Here is a 19,877-nt window from a genome sequence, read left to right as displayed (position 1 = left end):
GAGACCCTAATACCACTGTCCGCTTTTGCAATTTCAGTAGCCAAGTATAAATTTTATCCAAACCTTTCTTATCCTTTGTGAAAACAACATGCTGGATGAAGTCTCGTGAAATGATCTCTGCTCACTACTATAGTATTTTTCCATGAAATGGAGCCAAATATTTTCATGTTTGCTTAACTAATGGATAACTTAATGCAGCTGTGCGCTCATAAAACAAGGTAAAGATGATGTACCTCACCAAGACTAATTAATCCAGCTCTTGTTTTTTAGTAAAGTAGTGTTAGGTAGGCTTGGTAGACTGTCTTTGGAGGAGGTTAGGTGTTTAAAAAATGCCTGAAAGTGCATCATCAGATGTTTTCCTGCACTTCTCTAGACCTTTACTTACAACAATACAGCAATGACTGACCTTCAATCCACTTCTACTTCGCACGTTACGCTCTTTTCACAACTTTTCAACGTCAGTTATTTGATCTCACTCTTTATTTCCTCCTGTCACGCACACACACAAACACACCACATGCTCACATAGTGTAAACAGTCCAATCTACAGTGTATCAGAGCAGTTATCTCACTGTTGTACGGTGCAATGTTTACACTCAATTAAAAGCTTAATCAATTGAAAAGCAGCCAAATATACAGCAGCAGCTGCCCGTCCCCGCTGAAGTGCATTAGCATCAATAGGCGGCGTGTGTATGTGTATGTGCATGAGCATCTGTGTGGATACATTTATAAGTGTGTATGTGTGTGAGGTTCATGCCCCCAATAGACAGACGATACTGTAATAAAGTAACAAGGACGGAAGTATTGCAGTACGTCAGCACTGAAATGTCAGCAATCACTTCACTGTGTTCGGGATAATTGAACAACAGCAGACCTTTTCAAGTGTCTGACGGCCAGCAAATATTTTTTGAGACGTTGACGTAAAGCAAACTTGCTAATCTCGCCATGGAAGTCTCAGCAGGTCAACAGACCCGGCTGATGCCTCTGGTCCTTTTTATCAATGGCTTATGTGGAGACACCTATTCACACATTTGTACAGTCCAGACTCGACTATTCACATGCTGGGACTCCCTAAAACTTCTTGTCAGTTCACATTGTGTCGTCTCATAACCTTCTGGATAAGCTTGCAAAACTGTGAGCAGGAAAGTTGTTGTCTACAAGAGACCTCATGCCTAACTCTAACTAAAACAGAGATGACTTTTTATATTTTGTTATCATAGATTCACAAAGATACACTTAGGTTTTTTTGCTCCTTGTACTGCTGGCACGACTGCAACCATGACTAGACTTCTCTGGATACTTTCAACTGACCATCATAGAGTTATACTAGAAAATATGTACAGGTAAATAGTGCTCAAACATATACTGACAATTAGATGTACAATATATCCTACTGATATCAGTGTGGTACCTTGCATCAGTAGATGCCCAGCCCTAACAGGCTTACGAGGCTCAAAGTCAATTTCCATGTACACAAACACCAAACAAATTACAGGAAAACATGAACATTATATTCTGTATATGTCCTCATACTTGACATGGATCAAACTGACTGATCTCATATTGTTATGTGTCTATTATTGAGTCTAGTTCCCTTAATTTTCTAAGCTTCAGAACTTCTCCTTTTTATCAAACCAAAGGAATTTAGTTTTTTTTTGTCCTGCATTCTTACAAAGGTGCATGTAGGTTGTCATATAAGCTTTCAAAGCACGAGCTGAGATGGTCACAGAGCTCGCTGAAACACACCCTGCTGTGTCCTGCAACACCACGCCCATACAGGTGACAAAACAAGCTCTTGGGAGTCCTGACATGTGCTAGTAAACATCCTCACATGGTTCAGAAAACTAGAATACTTGACATCTTTACGTCACTTTTATCTTCTCTTTATTGGCTCCCTAGCTTTGTTAGATCAGACTTTAAGGTGCTTTCAATGACCTACAAAATTGTCAGTGAGCATGCCCCTTCCTACCTGTCTGATCTCCTTAAAACGTATACTCCAATCAGGACTCTCTGCTCTCAGAGTCGAGGGCTCCTAACTGTCCTCAGAGTTCCAAAGAAGTCACCAGGTCCCAATCCTGTTGTGCCTCCTTCCTCTGGACTAAGCTCGCTATGGACATCAAATCCAAACTCAAAACTTGTTGCCTTCCTTGTTGCCCTCCTTTCAAGCCTCAATGAATATTAAAATATAGTTTGTCCTGCCAACGACAATAATATAAATGTAAATGAAAGCCACTGCATCTAACTCTGTGCTGTCCGTGTGCCTTTCTCTGAACCATCAGCCGTCCTAGGACATTGGCTCTATTGCCTGTTTGGTTCCTCATTTCACATTTTGGATCTGGAGGAGATTCAGCCTCTCCTCTATTCTCTATTCTCTCTTTCTCTCCCTCTGTATGTGTTTGACTCTTCTATCTGATGTGAATGAAGTGCTTCACATTTCCTTCTCGTGTGTTAGTGTGGCTCTACAGTGGTGAGCATGTGGTGCGGCTCAGGTTCTATCTGTTGAAAGCTGTTTGACATCCTCCCGGATCCATTTGCTTAATATATGTTTACATTCTATGTATAATTAGGCATGTGGGTTGTCCATACTGTCATTTTATCACGGTGATTTTTTTTTCTCACGGGTTACATCACATCTCCTGTATGTTTACCCATCTATACTCTCAGATGGACACACCTGTCATAAACCAGGCAATAAGACCTCCAGTTCAACTTAAGCTTAAGCACTTTTTCAGGGGCCGAGTTTTGTTAACTGAGTAGTTAAAGTGAAACAAGAACACAATCTGTCTTCATTCAAAGTTCTCAACCTGAAGCCAGTGCACACTTTTAACGTCTTCATCATAAAAACTCTCCAACACTCTATACTTCTGTCTGAAGAAAAAAAGTCTCATATACAGCACATATACATTTAGTTTTCTATGGTTTAAAAAAAATAACAAATAGTAGCACTAGAAGTGGTCAAATCAGGGACATCAGCTCATTTTGAAAGGTAAATACAGTTTACAGACTAATAGTACACTCTACAAAATAACCCACTAATTCAACTTTTAAAAATTAATTTAACAATTTGGATACGTCTTTTGAAGCAGTTCCAACTCTGACCTTACTGAGTCAATCCAATGAGTCTTTAATAATACGACAAACTCAAATATATTAGTTCAACCTACAGGATTTGCTTTGACCTCGAAAAACATAATTAAGTTGAACCAACTTAATATTTATCCAAACGTTGTGGTGATGTTTATGGGGCAAATTATTTTATTTAAAATATTCTAACTTATTCATTTTAATTCTATCCTACTCAAAAATGTCAAAAACGTCTAAAAATAAGTTGTCAACTGACCAAAACACATAAATAAAACAAGCGTAAATTCTTAATATTGAAAAACTTCTATATTTCAAGCGCTATCCACTGACCCCATGAATAATTTTATAGAGCGTAGCACTACAAGTGATGAAATCAGGGAAATTTTGAAAGGTAAACACATAGTTTACAAACTCATAGTATAAAGGTGATTTGCAGTAAATGTCCTCTTAGAAGACTTAGTATGTCTAATGAACATCAAATGTAGCTCAAAGGTCATCTTTTTTTGTTTACAAATAGGCTGATATATACTATACTACAACTAGTAGTAATTGAGTTTATGGATGAGTCAAATGGTAAATAATTATTACAAAATTAGAAACAGCCAATATTTCGCGTCTTGCATTGGAATACTTTAAATAAAGCCAGGAGGAGAATGAATAGAAAAACGGATTCACCACTTGAATAGCCTGCTGCCATATCAATGTCATTAAATAAATGTGACAGTGACCATTAGAAAATGTGTAACTCTTTATTGGTGACAATACAAAGTGAAGTAATCATTTTCAAATCTTTAAATTGTACTTAATTAAACTGTCATTATCAGAACAGTATCGCGTTTTTTCATGTTGAACTCGACACAATAAAACATGATTGTTACATTCTACAAATTCCTCTTCTAAACACAGCTTCTGTTCCTTCTGTCTGTCAGAAACTTCTGCAGAAACACTCCATGTCAGCTGCTCACCTGTGCCGGGCTCCTCGCCTCCGCTCCTCCACTGCAGGCGCCCCAGTGCGCGCTGCTGCCTCTCATAATCCGGCTCCACACAAGAAAAGGAAAAACAAACGTACCCAGAGAGTCCGATCTGCACGAGCTGCAGATGAGTGACACGGAGCGACAGTCTGCCTCGTGCCATTTAGAGGGAGGGAGAGAGGCAGAGAGAGGGAGAAACACATGGAGGGAGGTGATCGAGGCTGCCATCGTGTGGCCTTGTGATGCAACACAGCCTGAGACACGACCTGATATACAGACCAGGGGCCCAGAGAGAATCAACTATGGTGAAAACTCTCACTTGCATCATGTGTGTAATTTAGGGTGTATTTTATTTATTTTATTATTTTATTACTTTTATTTTATTTATATATTTATGATGCTATAGTTGCATAAAAGCCACTACTATGGACCCTAATGCATCTTGTCATACACTGCCACCCACTGGCCAGGTGTTGTAAGTGCAACGCAAATCTCTGAAACCCAAGATGGATGGAACACAAAACATGTCGTGCAGCTCAGGAATTTATCACCAGTCCTACCATAACAGAAGACCCTTGCAGGTAAATAAAGTGTGTTAACATCAATTAATGTCTTAGAAGTTATACAGTTGTTAAAATTTCCAAGTAATGATTTCATGGTGGGAGGAGATTACAATTAACCATCTAACTGGACGTCATGCAGCACTGGCTATAGGCCTGTTATTGATGTAGGTAATCAGAATGTTATTTACAGTTTTTGTAACAACAGCAATACTGTGACAATATTTTTGCACTTTTGTACAAAACATTCATTGAAAAAACACAGACAAATCTGACTGTACAATGTGATAAAGTCCACTTACAGCACCACAAAAGCTCACTTGGGTTCCCAACCTGGGGGTCCCGACCTGGGGTCGCCAAATCTTCAAGGCCCTCTTGATTTGAGGGGATATAAGAAAACTTTTATTTAAAAAAAATACAGCATTGCATTCATTTCTGTAAAGAGAACTGAATGAAAGTGTTTTGGTTGCTAGGATACCATTTGTTTGACTTGCTGCCCTCTGGACAGAGCTACAGATCATTCAGAACCTGGACACACAGACTCAAACACAACTTTTTCCCCACAGCGATAAGGACATTGAACGAATTCAAATACACAGGATGAACCTGGTGTCATTACTACACTTTATGTGCAATATTTATAATCAATACTACCCTGCATTCTATACTGCAAAATTCACAGACTATGTGTAGCCTAGTTTTAACCTATTACAATTATTTATTGTCTATTATCTGTTAATGTGAGGATTGGGTGGTTGAATGTATGGAGGATGTGGTTTGAGCTGTCAGTACATTACAGTAGTAGCACTCCTAATTTCATTGTTTTTTTCTTTCTTTTTTTAATAATACAGTGACAAAAAAAGGCATTCTGATTGTTCTTTAATTTTGATTATTATGCAAGATATGAACTTAAAAACAAGACCTGAACACAAGCTATATTCAGAGAGCCTTCACTCAAAACAGCCTTGCCCTGCATCAGAGACCTAACCTGTTAAAACAACCAAGGAGCTGTTGGAAGAATGGCCAAACAGAATTTGTCAAATATAAATAAATAAATACATAAATAAATAAAAACAAGTGTGTAAGCCTATGTAGGCTGTGTAGCTTAGCTTTGGGGGCAGTTTACTTAAAAGGGTATGTCACGCCTCCTTAGAATATGATATGACTGTCTTTCCTACTCAGATGTAAAGGTCTTCAGTATTACAGAATGCATCATTTGTTGGGCTATTTTTATAATTATTCATGACAGCTTGTAGAAGGGAGGAAATTCAAAAACCGTCTCAATCACCCTTAATTCACCCTTTGTCATCAGTCAGATGTTGTCACTTTACTCAATGATATAACAGTGACATTTGCATTTGTACAAAAAGCTTTGTGTAAAAACAAGACGTGTTTTCATGGGGAATATGCTGAACTATTTCTTGTCTGTATACAGGAATTGTCAACCAGTGGACTAGAGGTGCTGGACGAATTTGAGCAGGGGAGCGCAGGGCACAACGTAACACAGGGTCAATTGTAACATGGACTTTTTATGTGGTTACAGAATTCCACAGAGATTGAAGTGTCTGGGGTATCTGAAAAACTCAGGAGGATTTTCAGCAAACACAGCATCCCGGTGTATTTCAAACCCAGTAACACACTCAGACAAAGACTGGTACACCCAAAAGACCGTACATCACACACTCAGAAGAGCAACCTAGTGTATGCTGTCCAATGCAGTGAGGAATGCCCAGACTTGTACATTGGTGAAACAAAACAACCACTAAACAAACGCACGGCCCAACACAGAAGAGCTAACTCGTCAGGGCAAGACTCAGCTGTCTATCTACACCTCAAGGAGAAAGTACACTCCTTCGAAGACAGCAATGTGCACATTTTGGACAGGGAAGACAGATGGTTTGAAAGAGGTGTAAAAGAAGCCATCTATGTGAAATTGGAAAAGCCATCTCTCAATAGAGGAGGAGGTCTGCGACACCACCTATCCCCCATCTATAATGCTGTCTTTTCATCCTTGCCCAGGAGGTTTAACAACTTAACCTCTAAAAACAATGGTCGTTCACAAATGGCCCCATGTGACTCTGACGACTCCAGTGACAACTGTTGCAGCAGGAGTTTCAACGACTGTCGTTGACACACCATTGGAGCACTAACGAACCAGTGACATCATTGGCCTTGTGAAGACCTCCCCAGAGGTAAAATACCTGGGTGCTTCCACACCAGTTTGTCAGACTAGTTCCAGCCTAGTCAGACAAGCATGAACTGATGAAGCCTTGAAACGTCTTCTAAGACAAAACCCAGTCCAGCTGCATTCGATTCAATTGCCTTGAGACAGAGATTGAACACGTTTCAGCTGAGCTCAGTGACAAAAAGTGTTTCTAACAGACATAAGTAAATTTCTTTGTCAGACTTGTTTTTCCGATTACTGAGCTGTCTATGGAAGCCACTGAATCCAACCATATATAATCTTAATAACTGTCATGTTGCCTAAAACACAGCACCATTTTGAGCTATATGACCAATTCCCGGCAAGTGTTAGCAAAGCTAGATAAAACTTCCACCAAGCGGGGTTAGTTGTTACACGGTGTGACAAGGCCTACAGCGCATTTTCTCTATTTTTGCACTTGAAACTCATGTTCAGTTTGAACTAATGACCTTAATTACATGAGATATACCTTGTATTTTGAATTTGTAAAAACTCAGGTATCTGAGGATGCCCCACGGAACTGTTCAGGCACCATTCTTCTTCACCCTCTACACCTCTGACTTCCGCTTCAATTCTGGTTCCTGGTTCCACCTCCAAAAGTTTTCCGATGACTCCTCTATAGTCGAATGCATCAGCAATGATGACGAGGAGCAGTACAGAGGAATGATTGAGAGCTTTGTCACGTGGAGTAACCGAAACCACCTTCAACTCAACATCAGCAAGACTAAGGAGGTGGTGGTGGACTACCGGAAGAACCGGAGGCAACTTGCCCCAGTCACCATCCAGGGTGACGAGGTGATGGTGAGATGGTGGACTCATACAAGTACCTTGGGGTCCACATCGACAATAAACTGGACTGGACTCATAACACAGATGCTCTTTATAGGAAAGGACAATGCAGGATGTTCTTCCTGAGGAGACTCAGATCGTTTGGCGTCTGTAGTGGGCTCCTGAATACCTTCTACCAGTCTATGGTTGCCAGTGCACTCTTCTTTGCTGTAGTGTGCTGGTGGGGTGGAGTTGAGACTGGTGAGGTCAACAGGCTCAACAAGCTTGTGAGGAAAGCCCGCTCTGTGGTGGGACTGGACCTGGACAGTCTGGAGACAGTGGCTGAGAGGAGGGTGAAGGACAAAATCTGTGCAATCCTGGACAATCCTTCTCACCCTCTGCATGATGAGCTGTGGCTGATGGGCAGCTTATTCAGCCAGCCAACGGATCATCCCACCCACTTGCAGGACTGAACGATTCAGACGCTCCTTTGTGCCCACCGCCATCAGACTGTACAACAGCAGTTTGGCTTAAGCTACATCCAGCTCTGAACGGACTTATTTTGCATCTGATCAATATGACACTTGACGTTTTATCTACCAATTGACACCTTATTTTATTTGACATGTTGTCTGCCATTTTTAGTCACTTTATTCATCTTGATGTAGCAATTTTATTTTCATTTTATCTTTTATTTATCGATCATTATTTCTAATTTTTTATTTTTTCTCTTATCTTATTCTATTTAATGTCTTTTTGTCTTGTGCTGCTGTGATAATTTCTCCTCTGGGGATCAATAAAGTATATCTTATCTTATTGACACACAGTTTCACACTCTTGTCAATATTCATACATTCAAAACTGTAACTACAATACTTTGACATTAGTGATGGCCAGATGAAGCCTCATGAAGCATTTTCTTTATTTTCTGAGGCCACTAGATGGTGCTTTTTGTTCAACAAAAGGTTTAAAACATACTGAATTGCCATTCATTGAGACTCTCTCTTTAAACCAAGAGTGCCATCTAGTGGGCTCAGAAAATAAAGAAAATGCTTCATGAGGCTTCATGAGGCCATCACTATTTGACATGTGGATGTAGGTTACCCAATCTTTGTCCATCTATGGGTCCATCCATTGAATACTGATGATAGACTAACACATGAATGGATACCTGCACAGATAACTATCCTTTCCCTGATGTAGATGGAGACCTGTAGTATATAGATGGAATTGTATTGAATTAATTTTTTTAAACAGGCTTTTCCAGCAGGTGTTACAGTTACAATTAACCCCACCCATGGGGTACGTCATAGCATTTCACTTCCGCCAAATATTGGTGTAATTGTGGAAGAAAGTTAAGTGCTAGAACAAACAACAACTGTTTATTTGTAGAGGAGATGTGTATGTTGTTTGAATAAAACAATCAAAATAATAATGTGAAACAGTTTTAATAACATTTAGCCCAAACTAAAATGTGTTGTAGCACAGCAGCTGCATAAGTAGAAATGACAGTAACAGATTCACGGTAACGCATCAGGAAGAGAAAAACTTAAATTACGGACATCACCTGAACGCGTCACTCCACGGTGCGGCGTTCAGAGGCAGAGCAATGACGACAGTGAGATTGCAGTAATATGACACAGGTAGAGCCTCGCGGATTAAAATGATTAACAGGCGATGACAGCGGCGCTTACACACAACCTGGACCGAGTCTCAGTGAAGTTCACAGCCGGTATCCTTTAGGAGTCGATACCATCTCGACTGAATCCACCTTTCAGCTTATTTAGTTATTTATTTTTTTATCGAAAGTGCGTCTCCACCGTCCGAGCTGGATGTCTAAACTACCAGGAAATGCCGGTGTGTCGGTGCTCGGGGACAAGTCGCTGGAGTTTTACCGGGACCCGGTGAGCTTCTGCCAGCAGAGGGTCGAGAAACACCGGAGCAGAGTGTTTCAGAGCCGCATGCTGAACAGACCCACCGCCTTCATCTGCTCCGTGCAGGGGATGAAGGAGCTGCTCTGTGGTATGTTGTCTCTGTGTAATGTGTGTGTGTGTGTGTGTGTGTGTGTGTGTGTGTGTGTGTGTGTGTGTGTGTGCACGCGACAGGTGAGCACCTGCATCGTAGAGTTCACCTGCGTGTTGTTGTCCCAACTACAAATAGGGTAAAACACCTGTATTTAAATGGTGATTAATAGCCTTTATAACCTGCGCAATTAATGGTCATTTTACTTGATATGATACATTGTTGGTTTAATAATGTGTCATTACATAGACACATTCTCACAAGGAAATTAATGTGTTGTATTTCCTTGTGAGCTCATTGTGACCTTGTCTTCTTTGCCTCAGGACTCAGGTTCTACACCCAGGCTAAATAACAAAAGGGAAGTTTCCTCTATGGAATATTGTTCACCCCGAGATTAGTCTGATGTGTCATGGGACACACTCGTGATGCTGCTGCAGGGGAGTCAGGATGGTGATGAGAGTTTTATTGTCGTCTGCTACCCTTTAAAACAATGCATTAGTTGTGCTATGAAATATTCTAATAATTGTTAACCTAATTGTAATGTCAACATAAGTTACATATAAGAAGAAAATCATTCAGGAAAATAAGGGGACAAGGAGGTTAAATGAGACTCAAATAAAGTATCAATAAACTCACATTAAAGTTCAGTGTAGTTCATTATAAGTCATGGTATAAAGGTTTACGTTACACACTGCCTTTGAACCCTGAGCAAATTGGTGTCTTTCAAAAACATAGGGAGGCAACAAGCAACTAAATAAAATTAATTAAAAAATAAAAATAAACACAAGAAAATATTTTAAAAAAGAAAAGACAGAAAGTTAAAAATAAACAAAGAAGAAAAAGAGCAGAATAAAAGAACTTAAAAACTCTAAGAATTCTGCAACAAATTTTTTTATAGTAATTTATTTTCCTTAACCGCTTTCCTGTTAGGGGGGCTGGAGCCTGTCCCAGCTATCCCAAATTCACTTCCCTAAAGGAGACTGTGTGTGAACACACACTGCAGTCTACTTACATATTTTACAGATATTTCCAACCTTGATTTTATTGTTTGTTTTCCTGTGTCATTTTGAAGTTATGTGTTGTGGATTTGTTCAGAGGATTTATTTTCATTATTGGTGTATTGTTACATTGGAATTGAATAACTTACTCTTCAAATGAAGCATCATCAATATCTATTCCCCTCCTGGCTGCTAGCCTGCTTTGTGTTTTTAGCACTGGCAGAATCAAACCCTGACATGGACATTGTTTGAGTGTGTGAACACTATGTATGTGTGTTTGTGACAAAGTTTACGTTGTGTGTTTCAGATAAATCCAACGTATTTCTGAAGGATCCAACTGACTTGATGACCAACGTGTACGGTGACACCTTAGTCACCACTAACGGTAAACACATGCACACACGAAAACCTCACAAACAGCATCAAAAGAGAGCTTCTGAGGTGGCTGTCAAATATTACAGTATTAAACCTGCAGTTATTAATCGACAGAGGATGAATCTGCAGCAGTCGCAATAATTGATTTATTTATATTAAAAAGTTACATACGTGAATATTTTCTGATATTTTTAGTTTTAGAAATGTGCTTAAATTCAGCTCTGCAAATATAAATATGAGTAACTTGTATCTGTGTGATTCAGGTGAGGAGGCATGTCTTCTCCGCCTGTCTCTCACCAGCCTGTTCACAGGAAGTTGTTTACAGTCATCAAATGATTACATCACCAGGTAACAGTTTTTCAGCAGTAAATGTGAACTCTGGTATTTTTCATCCTGGACCATATTTTCACATATTTTTGTGTGTAAGTGGCTAATGGAGACAGTAATCTTTGAAACTAGTATTGAGTGAGAGGGCTGCAGCCGGCAGCAGCAAGGGAGGCTGCAATGTGGACAAACACTCAGGGTGTGTTTGCATCATCAATTTAAGTCCACTAAAAGTGCTTCTTTTTGCCACTGACAGGCTCAGATTGTTATAAAGTGTCTGACAACTTATGGAAAGGATCCCTACAGAGATAGACCTCTTTAAACAGTAAGATCGTTTCTGTTTAACTAGAAACAGTTACAAAATCACTGCTGTCAATCCCACCAGACTCCATTTAAATAAATTATAATTTTATCATCGTAAAACACACTTCATTCGTGTCAACAGAAACAATATAAAACTCACAACAACCGTTTCGGTTCATCTTTCCACTGCTCTAACAATCACCAACTCTGGTTTGGTTGAAATAAACCCATAATTCACACAGTTAGGTGTAAAATTATACTGGCTCTATACACGCTAAAATTACTGTTTTTTTTAAATGGAGTCTGGTGGCTTTGGCGATGGCAATTTTGGAGCTGTTTCTGTTTAAACAAAAAGGATCTTATTCTTTAACAAAAATGTTTATTGCTGTAGCTAAGTGTCCATAATGTTGTCAGACACAACAATCTGAGCCTGTCAGTGGCAAAATAAGCACATGGACGTACATTTATGGTACAAACATGTACTGAGTGGTTACATTGCAGCCTATTTCGCCACTGCCTTCTGCAGTGGTATTGTTCAGTACTAGACAGTATAAAAAAAATCATTGTTCCCATCAGTCACTTAGATACAAAAACTTGGGAAAATAGGAGTCCAGGATGATAAATACCAATCCTACCCTTTAATTCATGTTACATTTTGTTGATGTGGATGCATATGTGTTGATATGTGTTTTATGACCTGGAGAGTTACATGGTTCTTCACAGACAGACTTGAATTTCATTATTCTGTATTTAGAGCCTCTTTTCTAAGAGCATGACGGCACCAAAAATAGTGGCAAATCATTTGTGACACAACTACAAAGCCTGCATTGCTGCAAGAGTTGTAACATGTCCGTCTATGTCAAAGGTTTCTTGGGCAAGCACTTACCGTCTGTGTGTTCAACACAGTGACCAATCCCTACAATCATAATACTGTGTGCACGCTTGTGATGCTGTGACATTGTACAGAATGTAGCAGAGTGCACCAACAGGACATATTTGACAAAGGCTGAAATGGAATGACTGTATTTTGCTTGAGACTAATGTGTGTCTGTTTCTTTTACCCATTTCTCTCCACAGTGTGTGTGAGCGCTGTCTGAAGGACCTCTCTCTCAGGTAACACTGAACTTAAACTTCCAACACCTAAAACATTTATATGTTTATCTTTTGGCAGATGCTTTTGTCCAATGCAATGGACAAATAATGTTAGAAGGAGTACATTTAAATCAAAAACATAAAAGGTATTTACTGTAGATACAGGGTGTCTGCAGGTCCTTGAAAAGTCTTGAAATGTCTTAAATTTGATTAGATAAATATATTAGGCCTTAAAGTCATTAGATGGCCTTAAATTTGAATTGTAAGGTCTTAATTGCTGCAAACAGTAAGCAAAATAATAAGAATTGCCTGATATCCCAGGTAAAATGCCATGTTGGACCAGTAAGTAAATCCAGCAACACGCTTATCTAATAGGTCAAGTGGTACAAAAAGGACAGAACAGGCTGAGTGCGCCCTACTGCTTTCATCTTAGTTTTGAGTTGCACAAGCACGGTGCTGATCAGGCACTTCAAGAAAAGTAAAGACAAAGTTTAGGAGCTGAAGCGCAAGCAAGCATTTAAGCTAAGATAGACTTAATTGTCCCAAAGGAAATGAATCTTGGACACACGCAGTACCTGCTGTTAAAAGATACAAAAAAGTTATACATACAGTTCTTACATATATACAGCCCATATACAGAGCTGTCCCTCTCTAGTCACAATCCCACACACACTCAGTACCTACAGCACATGCGCAGACTGCCACCAGCCAAAAACTGCACGCTGCCCATACCTTCACTTATCCTGGAGACAGGAGTTTAGCTGGGTGGCATTGGAGGATGTTTGATCTGACTACTATTCTTACCTGCAATTTTTGAATAAGAAAAAGATGGTTTGTCCAAAAATTTGGTTGAAAAATATCTTGAAAATGTCTTAAAAAGCATTAACTTCAAGTGTCTTGATACCTGTAAACATACCTGAGATAAACAATAACAACAGTCACGTAGAAACAAGGCTGGAGGGCTGGAGATGGTGTGTTTCACTGTGTGTGTACACGATCAAAACAAGTACACAGCAGCTGTAACATGGTTTCGTATAGTTGCAAACGAGCAGGAAAAATGATAACCAGCTTAAGTTTCACTCTCATGTTTCTTCATATTACTGTAGGGTTTGATTTCCTATCTTTAGTTTGTCTTTGAGGGAAGTTTAAGCTTCATCTGTTCTCATATATTTATATACAGTTTCATGATGTGTGCTTGATTTTTGTTTCCATTGCAGTGGCCAGCCGGAGTGTGTCTACTCCACCTTTAAACGTCTGGGGACAGAGTTGGTGTTGGGCCTCTTTCTGAATGTACGAGCGGAGGAGCAGCCTGAACTGTTTCAGGAAATAATGCAGCTCTGCACCCAGCACTGGCATGGTAGGGACACACCGATGTGCTGTGTGTGTAGTTAAAAAACACAAACAAACTTCTCTAAAAAGGGTTCATGCAAATTCTTCTACTCAAACGCAGCACTGATATTGTAATGTCTTGCAGACGTATTTAGTAAGTCAGCTTTGTTGTTCTGTAATACAGTGTTGCAACATCTCCCACTTCCTCTTTTATTTCAGTTCAATAAATATGACTTTTTTTGTGGGTTGAATCCTCTTTGTATGTTTCCTGAACACCTTCTGTTGTTGCTGCTGCAGGTCTGATCTCTGCTCCGGTCAATGTGAAGGTTCCTCTGTGGTCGTCGGGTTTCTCCACCGCTCTGGAGGCCAGAGACAAACTGATGGACATCATCAAAGACAAACTGGAGAATGACACACAGGGGTGAGATTGCATGTGTCACTGTACCTCTGTCTCACTCACACAAACACAAATTTCCCCGTAGAGAGGGAAGGAACCACCTCACTGCTTCTCTTTCTCGCCTGTCAGTGTCTTGCATCCTCTTTCTTTCTTTGTTTCTTTCTTTATTCCAACCTTCCTCATTGCTTGTAGAAGTACAGTAGAAGCTTAGATACACAAAGGCTGTGTTCAAAATCTCCTACTTTGCCTACTTTACTCAGTATGTACTCTATGTACTACATACTGCCTACTAAATAAACCATTAAGTATGCCGTTACCAACAGATTGTTCACACTGAAGTAAACTCAAGCAAGACAGTCGTGACGGCAGGTCTGACCCGGGCAGCGGCTCTTACATCTCCAAAAATATTGTATTATATTTCCAAACAGGCATTATTTGGATTAAATCACCACATAATGGTATTTAGCTTTTAGCCTAGATCAAAACCTCAGTCTTTGCTTGGTGTCGCTCAGTCTGAGGAGATGCAATGCATTTTGGGGCAGTCGAGTTTGTCTGGTGTGCTCATGCCTCATACTTGCTCAGCTTCTTGCTAATGCGATATACATCCTGGCATTTCTTGCACATAGAAAAGCCACTTATTGTGCAGCATAGGGATGGGAATTGATGAGATTTTATTGATGCTGATGCCATTATCGTTCCTGCTTATGGGTCCGATTCTTTATGGATTCTGTTACTGATTCCTGATCAGTTTTCTGTGTGGGGAAAAAGTAGGTCTACACTGTTTTTCAGCTTTTATTATCTCTCAGTCTGAACACAGTAGATGAAATGAAATATTTCTACAGCATTTGTTTTCATGTGGGTTTTCTTCCTCAAAGAAAAAAAAACCTGCCAAGCTTGTCTGTGTGGTGCTAATGTTATTATATCATTAGTAATGCTATTATAATATGATATTTATCCTCAATAACAGACGTGCTGCTTGGTTGGAAGCCTAGAGTGTCAAATAAATGGCATTCCTGGAATTTAAGCCCATGTTGTGTAGACAGTTGGAGTGTCCACCCTTAACTTGAAATGATCATTTTACAGACATTACAAGCAGCATTGTTGTTATCTTTCATCATGTAATGAGGCCACACTTGGGACTGTTTCTTCCTCTTTAACATGACTCCTCCTTGTTGCAAGTTTCCAGGAGAGTAGACGCAGGACGCAGAAAGCATGCTGGCATTGATAAAAAGAATTGATAAGGTCAGAGGCATTTGATTCTGATGGATCAGACAATTTGGAACCAGTTCTCAGTTCTCTCTAATGCAGTGTAAATGCACGACATACTCAATTTACATCATGCTTGGTATTAAAGTTTTTAGTAGTTTGTATGATGCACAGATTCAAACAACATTCAGCTTCTACTTCTTGTTCCTGCTCGCTGATTGTTCACCAGAACTCATGTTTCCATTAGATTGTTGCACAAGTTTTTAGTCAATTTCTGGAGGTCCTCCAAAATAAAATGCCCATTACCCTGCCTGCATCACTCTCTGCCTGAACCTTGGACTCCTGCAATTTTCCCTAAAACCTGCCTTCTTTTGCTGCTCTCTTAAATCCTATTTGTCAGGTGAGAGCTTTTGAAAAACATTTGAAACAAATCTTTGAATTGCAGAAACATTTCCCGCTTATAATTGCGATGGCTCCTTCTTTTTTTTGTGACATTCTTACGCAAAGAGCTCTCTCTCTGGGTCATAAGTCAGAGGCTAGTCGAGGCCGTTGATCTCTGCTCGGACATTAGCTTGTTTATTGTGACCATGCTATTAATGATTTGTGGAAAGTGGAATCTTAATCTCAGTGTTGCTCTCTCCTTTCTGCCTCTGTGGCTCTAGTTTTGTCGGCTCCCTTGGTTCTTTGCCGCTGCCAGACTCAAGCTCTGCCTCCCAGCATCTCCTGCTCTTCATCTCAGCTCTGATCCCCAAAGCTCTGGCATCGCTGCTCACCTCCTTCACGCTCGCACTCAGTGGAAGCAAACAGGTATGTAAACACAGTAAAAACTGTGTGTGTTGATGAGAAAAAACAACAACAATATGTGACTGAAAGAGATATTTACTTTACACAGAAATCATACAGGTGGCAAGTTTTGGTGTGATTCAATGTTCACACAGGCTTTGAAGCTTTTGGGATTATAAGAATTTGGTTTAACAATAACAAAAAACAAAAAATTGAAGCATGGCCTTGACTTCAAATCCATCATCATGATTCAGCTATTTGCATTCGTAGATCAGCACTTATCCTAAGAAAAATAAATCTGTGATGGAAACTGATACTCGTACAGCACAACTTGTAAAATTAAAGTCATCGCCAGTATTTATTTTCCTCCAAAACAAAAACGAAGCCTCTAAAATAACCATATGCCACAACTTTTCTTGCTCAGTTTTTTCTGCTTTAAATTCAATTAACAAACAAAAATCTCTCTCCATGTCATGAGAAGACTCGTCAGCGAGCGATGGAAGACCCTGACTACCTGCGCACAGTACTGCTGGAGGTTCAGAGACTTTGGCCTCCTTTCATCGGTGGACGCAGACTAGCTGATCAGGTAGGACTCTTCGTGCTTTTGATTATCATGTCAGCTCCAGTGTCAGTTTTGGGACCTTCTTTGGGGCTGTCAAGGTCTTGATCAGACAGATCCAGATTTTTGCAACTCCAGTTTGGACAAATTTGAACTGATTACTGACCAGAATGTTAGCAACCAATCTAATCTCAAAAGCGCGCTCTATGTGTGATGCTTAATTGTTTTCACATATCGGGTTTTGAAAAGTCGTAATGCATTTCCAGCAGATGAAAAGCACTGAGCTGTTGTGTAGAGACCCAAATGAAGTGGGACTCCAGCCTTTTTACGCTTCTCTTTTTTGGCACATAGTAGATTGTCCTAACTTCACTTAACTTCAGTGCAACTGTGGAATTAGCTACCAATCCCTGGATTGTTCACATTAAAAACAATATAGACAGCAAAAATAAGATCAAGATAGAGCAAACTAAAGTAAGTACAACCCATCTAATATAGTCTCTGGGCTGTTTTTTGTTTCTTTATGGAGCGCAACTCACAATAAGAATCTTTTATTTATCTGATTGCATGCAAATATTTTAATTTGGGTATTGCAAGGCTGTGCAATGGCCAAACTATTAATTTAAAAAAACAAAAACCCTCCACTCAAAAATGTGATTTTCTTCTGTTTATGTCCCCTAAAATGTCCAACCTTGACTATACTGGCTTGTGTCTCTGTAATGTTTCTCGCTAGAGAAGTGTTTTCAAATTCCTCTAATGAGGGTGGCGATGTCTGCAAATCTGAGATTGAAACATACGCCGGGTATGCCAGATTAGTTATGTCACTATTACAAAAGCCAGTCGCTGTCTAATACAGGACACATACTGTATCTACGAGGGAACAGACTTCAACACAACACCGGCAGAGAGACCTGAACCCTCCAGCACAGAATGAACATGTCTGAGTGTGAGAGATAGCATTAGCATTGTAAAAGATTTGACACCGAACATGGTAAGATGAGCAGTTTTTGGATGTAAACTGGATCCTGGAGCTTCTCTCAACTATCTAACAAACACCTCACCAGAGCAGATATTATTGTATATTTTACAACCATTGATGCTTTGTCAGCCACTGTCAGCATACAAACTAAAAAGCTAACAAAAAACATGAACAAAGATGCTAACTACACTTACGATTCACTTTCGTCTGCAGAGTTGCTGATTTTGGTGCACAAGAGACTCCCCATCTGAGTCTGGGTCTGACCCAGACTCAAACACGTACGGCTGATTCTCTCTGATGTTTCTCTCCCTGATGGCGCCCTAGTAGCTCACCTTGTAGAGTGCATACCATCAAGGCTTAGTCCTTCTTGTAGCAGCCTGGGTTTGATTTCAGCCTGGGCTCTTTGCTCCATGTCATGCACTGTCTCTCTTTCCCTTGCTTTCTCGTCTCTGTTTTCACTATCAAATAAAGGCAAAACTCCCCAAAAATAATTCAATCAAAAAAACTAGCGAATGCAGAACTGGAGAAAGTGGAGACTGGAATCAAAGCCTACGACAAACAGCTGTGGTGAGCAGGGTAGAGGCCAGATCTAGAATTTCTCAGTGTGGGTCAAAGAGAGAGTAGACTTGCTTAAATATTATATAGGAATACCTTGTTAACCAAAATATTACTATCAATATGTGTATACTATGAAATATGTCTGGAGCGGGACTTTAAGGTTTAATCAAGGATTAACTGATTCAGCAATTTTCATTTAAAAGTGGTGGTGATCCTGTTTATCGAGATCTCATATAGTTTTTTTTCTTGTGTCACCTTTTAGGCCTTCCTACATCATTAACAATCAGAGCCTATAATTCCCAACGGGCAAACACTCACCAACAGACATTGATTAACTGAAATAAGATTCTTTCAAATTACCTCAGAACGTCTTCTCAAGAGTTAACCTCACTGCAGGTAATGTCTGTGCTGGGTTCAGCCCACAGCTGCCCCAGAATCTACCACCCAGTTGTGGCACTGTGGATCAAGTAGAACTCACCACGGTATTTCTCTGTCAAATCTATCATAACAAAACCATAAACCTTATCTAATATACACTGTGACTGTGTGCTTGAAGGATTTATGATAGTCATTGTTGTACCTTTAATGTGTTTAGTTTGGCCTGTAGTCTACAAACAGTAACACAGGCTGGTTTTCTGTATTGCCCTTCATTCCTCTAGATGGCGACATATTACTGTAGATGAAAGCCTCCTCTACTATGAGGTCCTCCCTCCTGTGTGTACTACAGAGTATCAAGAGCTCAGGTGTTGGCCAAAAAGCACAAACACAGTACACAGTAGATTATTTTAGCCCTGCACTATATACCAGTCATTTTGCATGAAGTTTGTTTCAGCTTCAGTCAGTGGGCGTCTGTGACAAGCTCTTTATTTTTGAGACCATTTCCTCTTGCAGCATTTAATAATTTTGCAGTGTTACACCTGGGACAGAGACCACAGCAAAACAAAAACGGCTACATAAGTGTGTCCTGTTAGATTTATAACCACTCTTATTTATGACGGTTTGTAATGTCCTGGCCCATATGAGCATCTTATATCCAGCAGGCCTACTGTATATGTTACAACATTGATATTCATTCATTAAAATAATCGCTCTCTGGTTTGACATCAGCACCGTCAGCCAATAGAATCACACATTTTCTCAAAGTCCCGTCTCCTGATTGGCTGGCTGCTTGCTCTGAGTGCTGCCTCCGCTTCCTCCTGTGCCAGCTGTGTTTGATCATTATGATGTCATCAAACGGCCTTATGCAACGGCCCAATCAGGGGCATTGATCCGTCACTGCGATTGATTGGCTCCACTTCCCCGGAAGAAAGAAGGGGCGGGGCGGGGGGGGTCTTTGGCGGTGGGATTGATGTGTGCTGGTGACACTGCG

General features: G+C 40.1%; 2 protein-coding genes across 3 annotated transcripts in view; one reads left to right on the top strand and one right to left on the bottom strand.

Annotated features, from left to right (window-relative positions):
• The window catches only part of si:dkey-247m21.3 (5-hydroxytryptamine receptor 4), a 50,107-nt gene extending 45,879 nt beyond the window's left edge, over nucleotides 1-4,228 (bottom strand). The window contains exon 1 of the mRNA XM_049559882.1: nucleotides 4,050-4,228. The gene's annotated coding sequence lies outside the window, so the exon portion shown is untranslated. The remainder of the gene's footprint in view (nucleotides 1-4,049) is intronic.
• A 296-nt stretch (nucleotides 4,229-4,524) lies between these two features.
• LOC125878587 (putative cytochrome P450 120) overlaps nucleotides 4,525-19,877 on the top strand; it is a 44,874-nt gene continuing 29,521 nt past the window's right edge. The window contains exons 1-8 of one of the 2 annotated variants that reach the window (XM_049559881.1): nucleotides 4,525-4,636; nucleotides 10,914-10,991; nucleotides 11,245-11,329; nucleotides 12,686-12,721; nucleotides 13,918-14,057; nucleotides 14,327-14,450; nucleotides 16,295-16,439; nucleotides 16,897-17,001. In XM_049559881.1, the coding sequence (XP_049415838.1) occupies nucleotides 10,952-10,991; nucleotides 11,245-11,329; nucleotides 12,686-12,721; nucleotides 13,918-14,057; nucleotides 14,327-14,450; nucleotides 16,295-16,439; nucleotides 16,897-17,001 (675 nt within the window). In that variant the 5' untranslated portion in view covers nucleotides 4,525-4,636; nucleotides 10,914-10,951. Of the gene's footprint in view, nucleotides 4,637-9,185; nucleotides 9,609-10,913; nucleotides 10,992-11,244; nucleotides 11,330-12,685; nucleotides 12,722-13,917; nucleotides 14,058-14,326; nucleotides 14,451-16,294; nucleotides 16,440-16,896; nucleotides 17,002-19,877 lie in introns of those variants that run through there. The other variant, XM_049559880.1, reaches the window with a different exon arrangement.

This window comes from Epinephelus fuscoguttatus, linkage group LG18 (genome assembly GCF_011397635.1).
Source record: "Epinephelus fuscoguttatus linkage group LG18, E.fuscoguttatus.final_Chr_v1".
Taxonomy (NCBI): domain Eukaryota; kingdom Metazoa; phylum Chordata; class Actinopteri; order Perciformes; family Serranidae; genus Epinephelus; species Epinephelus fuscoguttatus.
The sequence above is the reverse complement of the archived record's forward strand: the minus strand, read 5'-3'. Positions and strand labels throughout refer to the sequence as shown.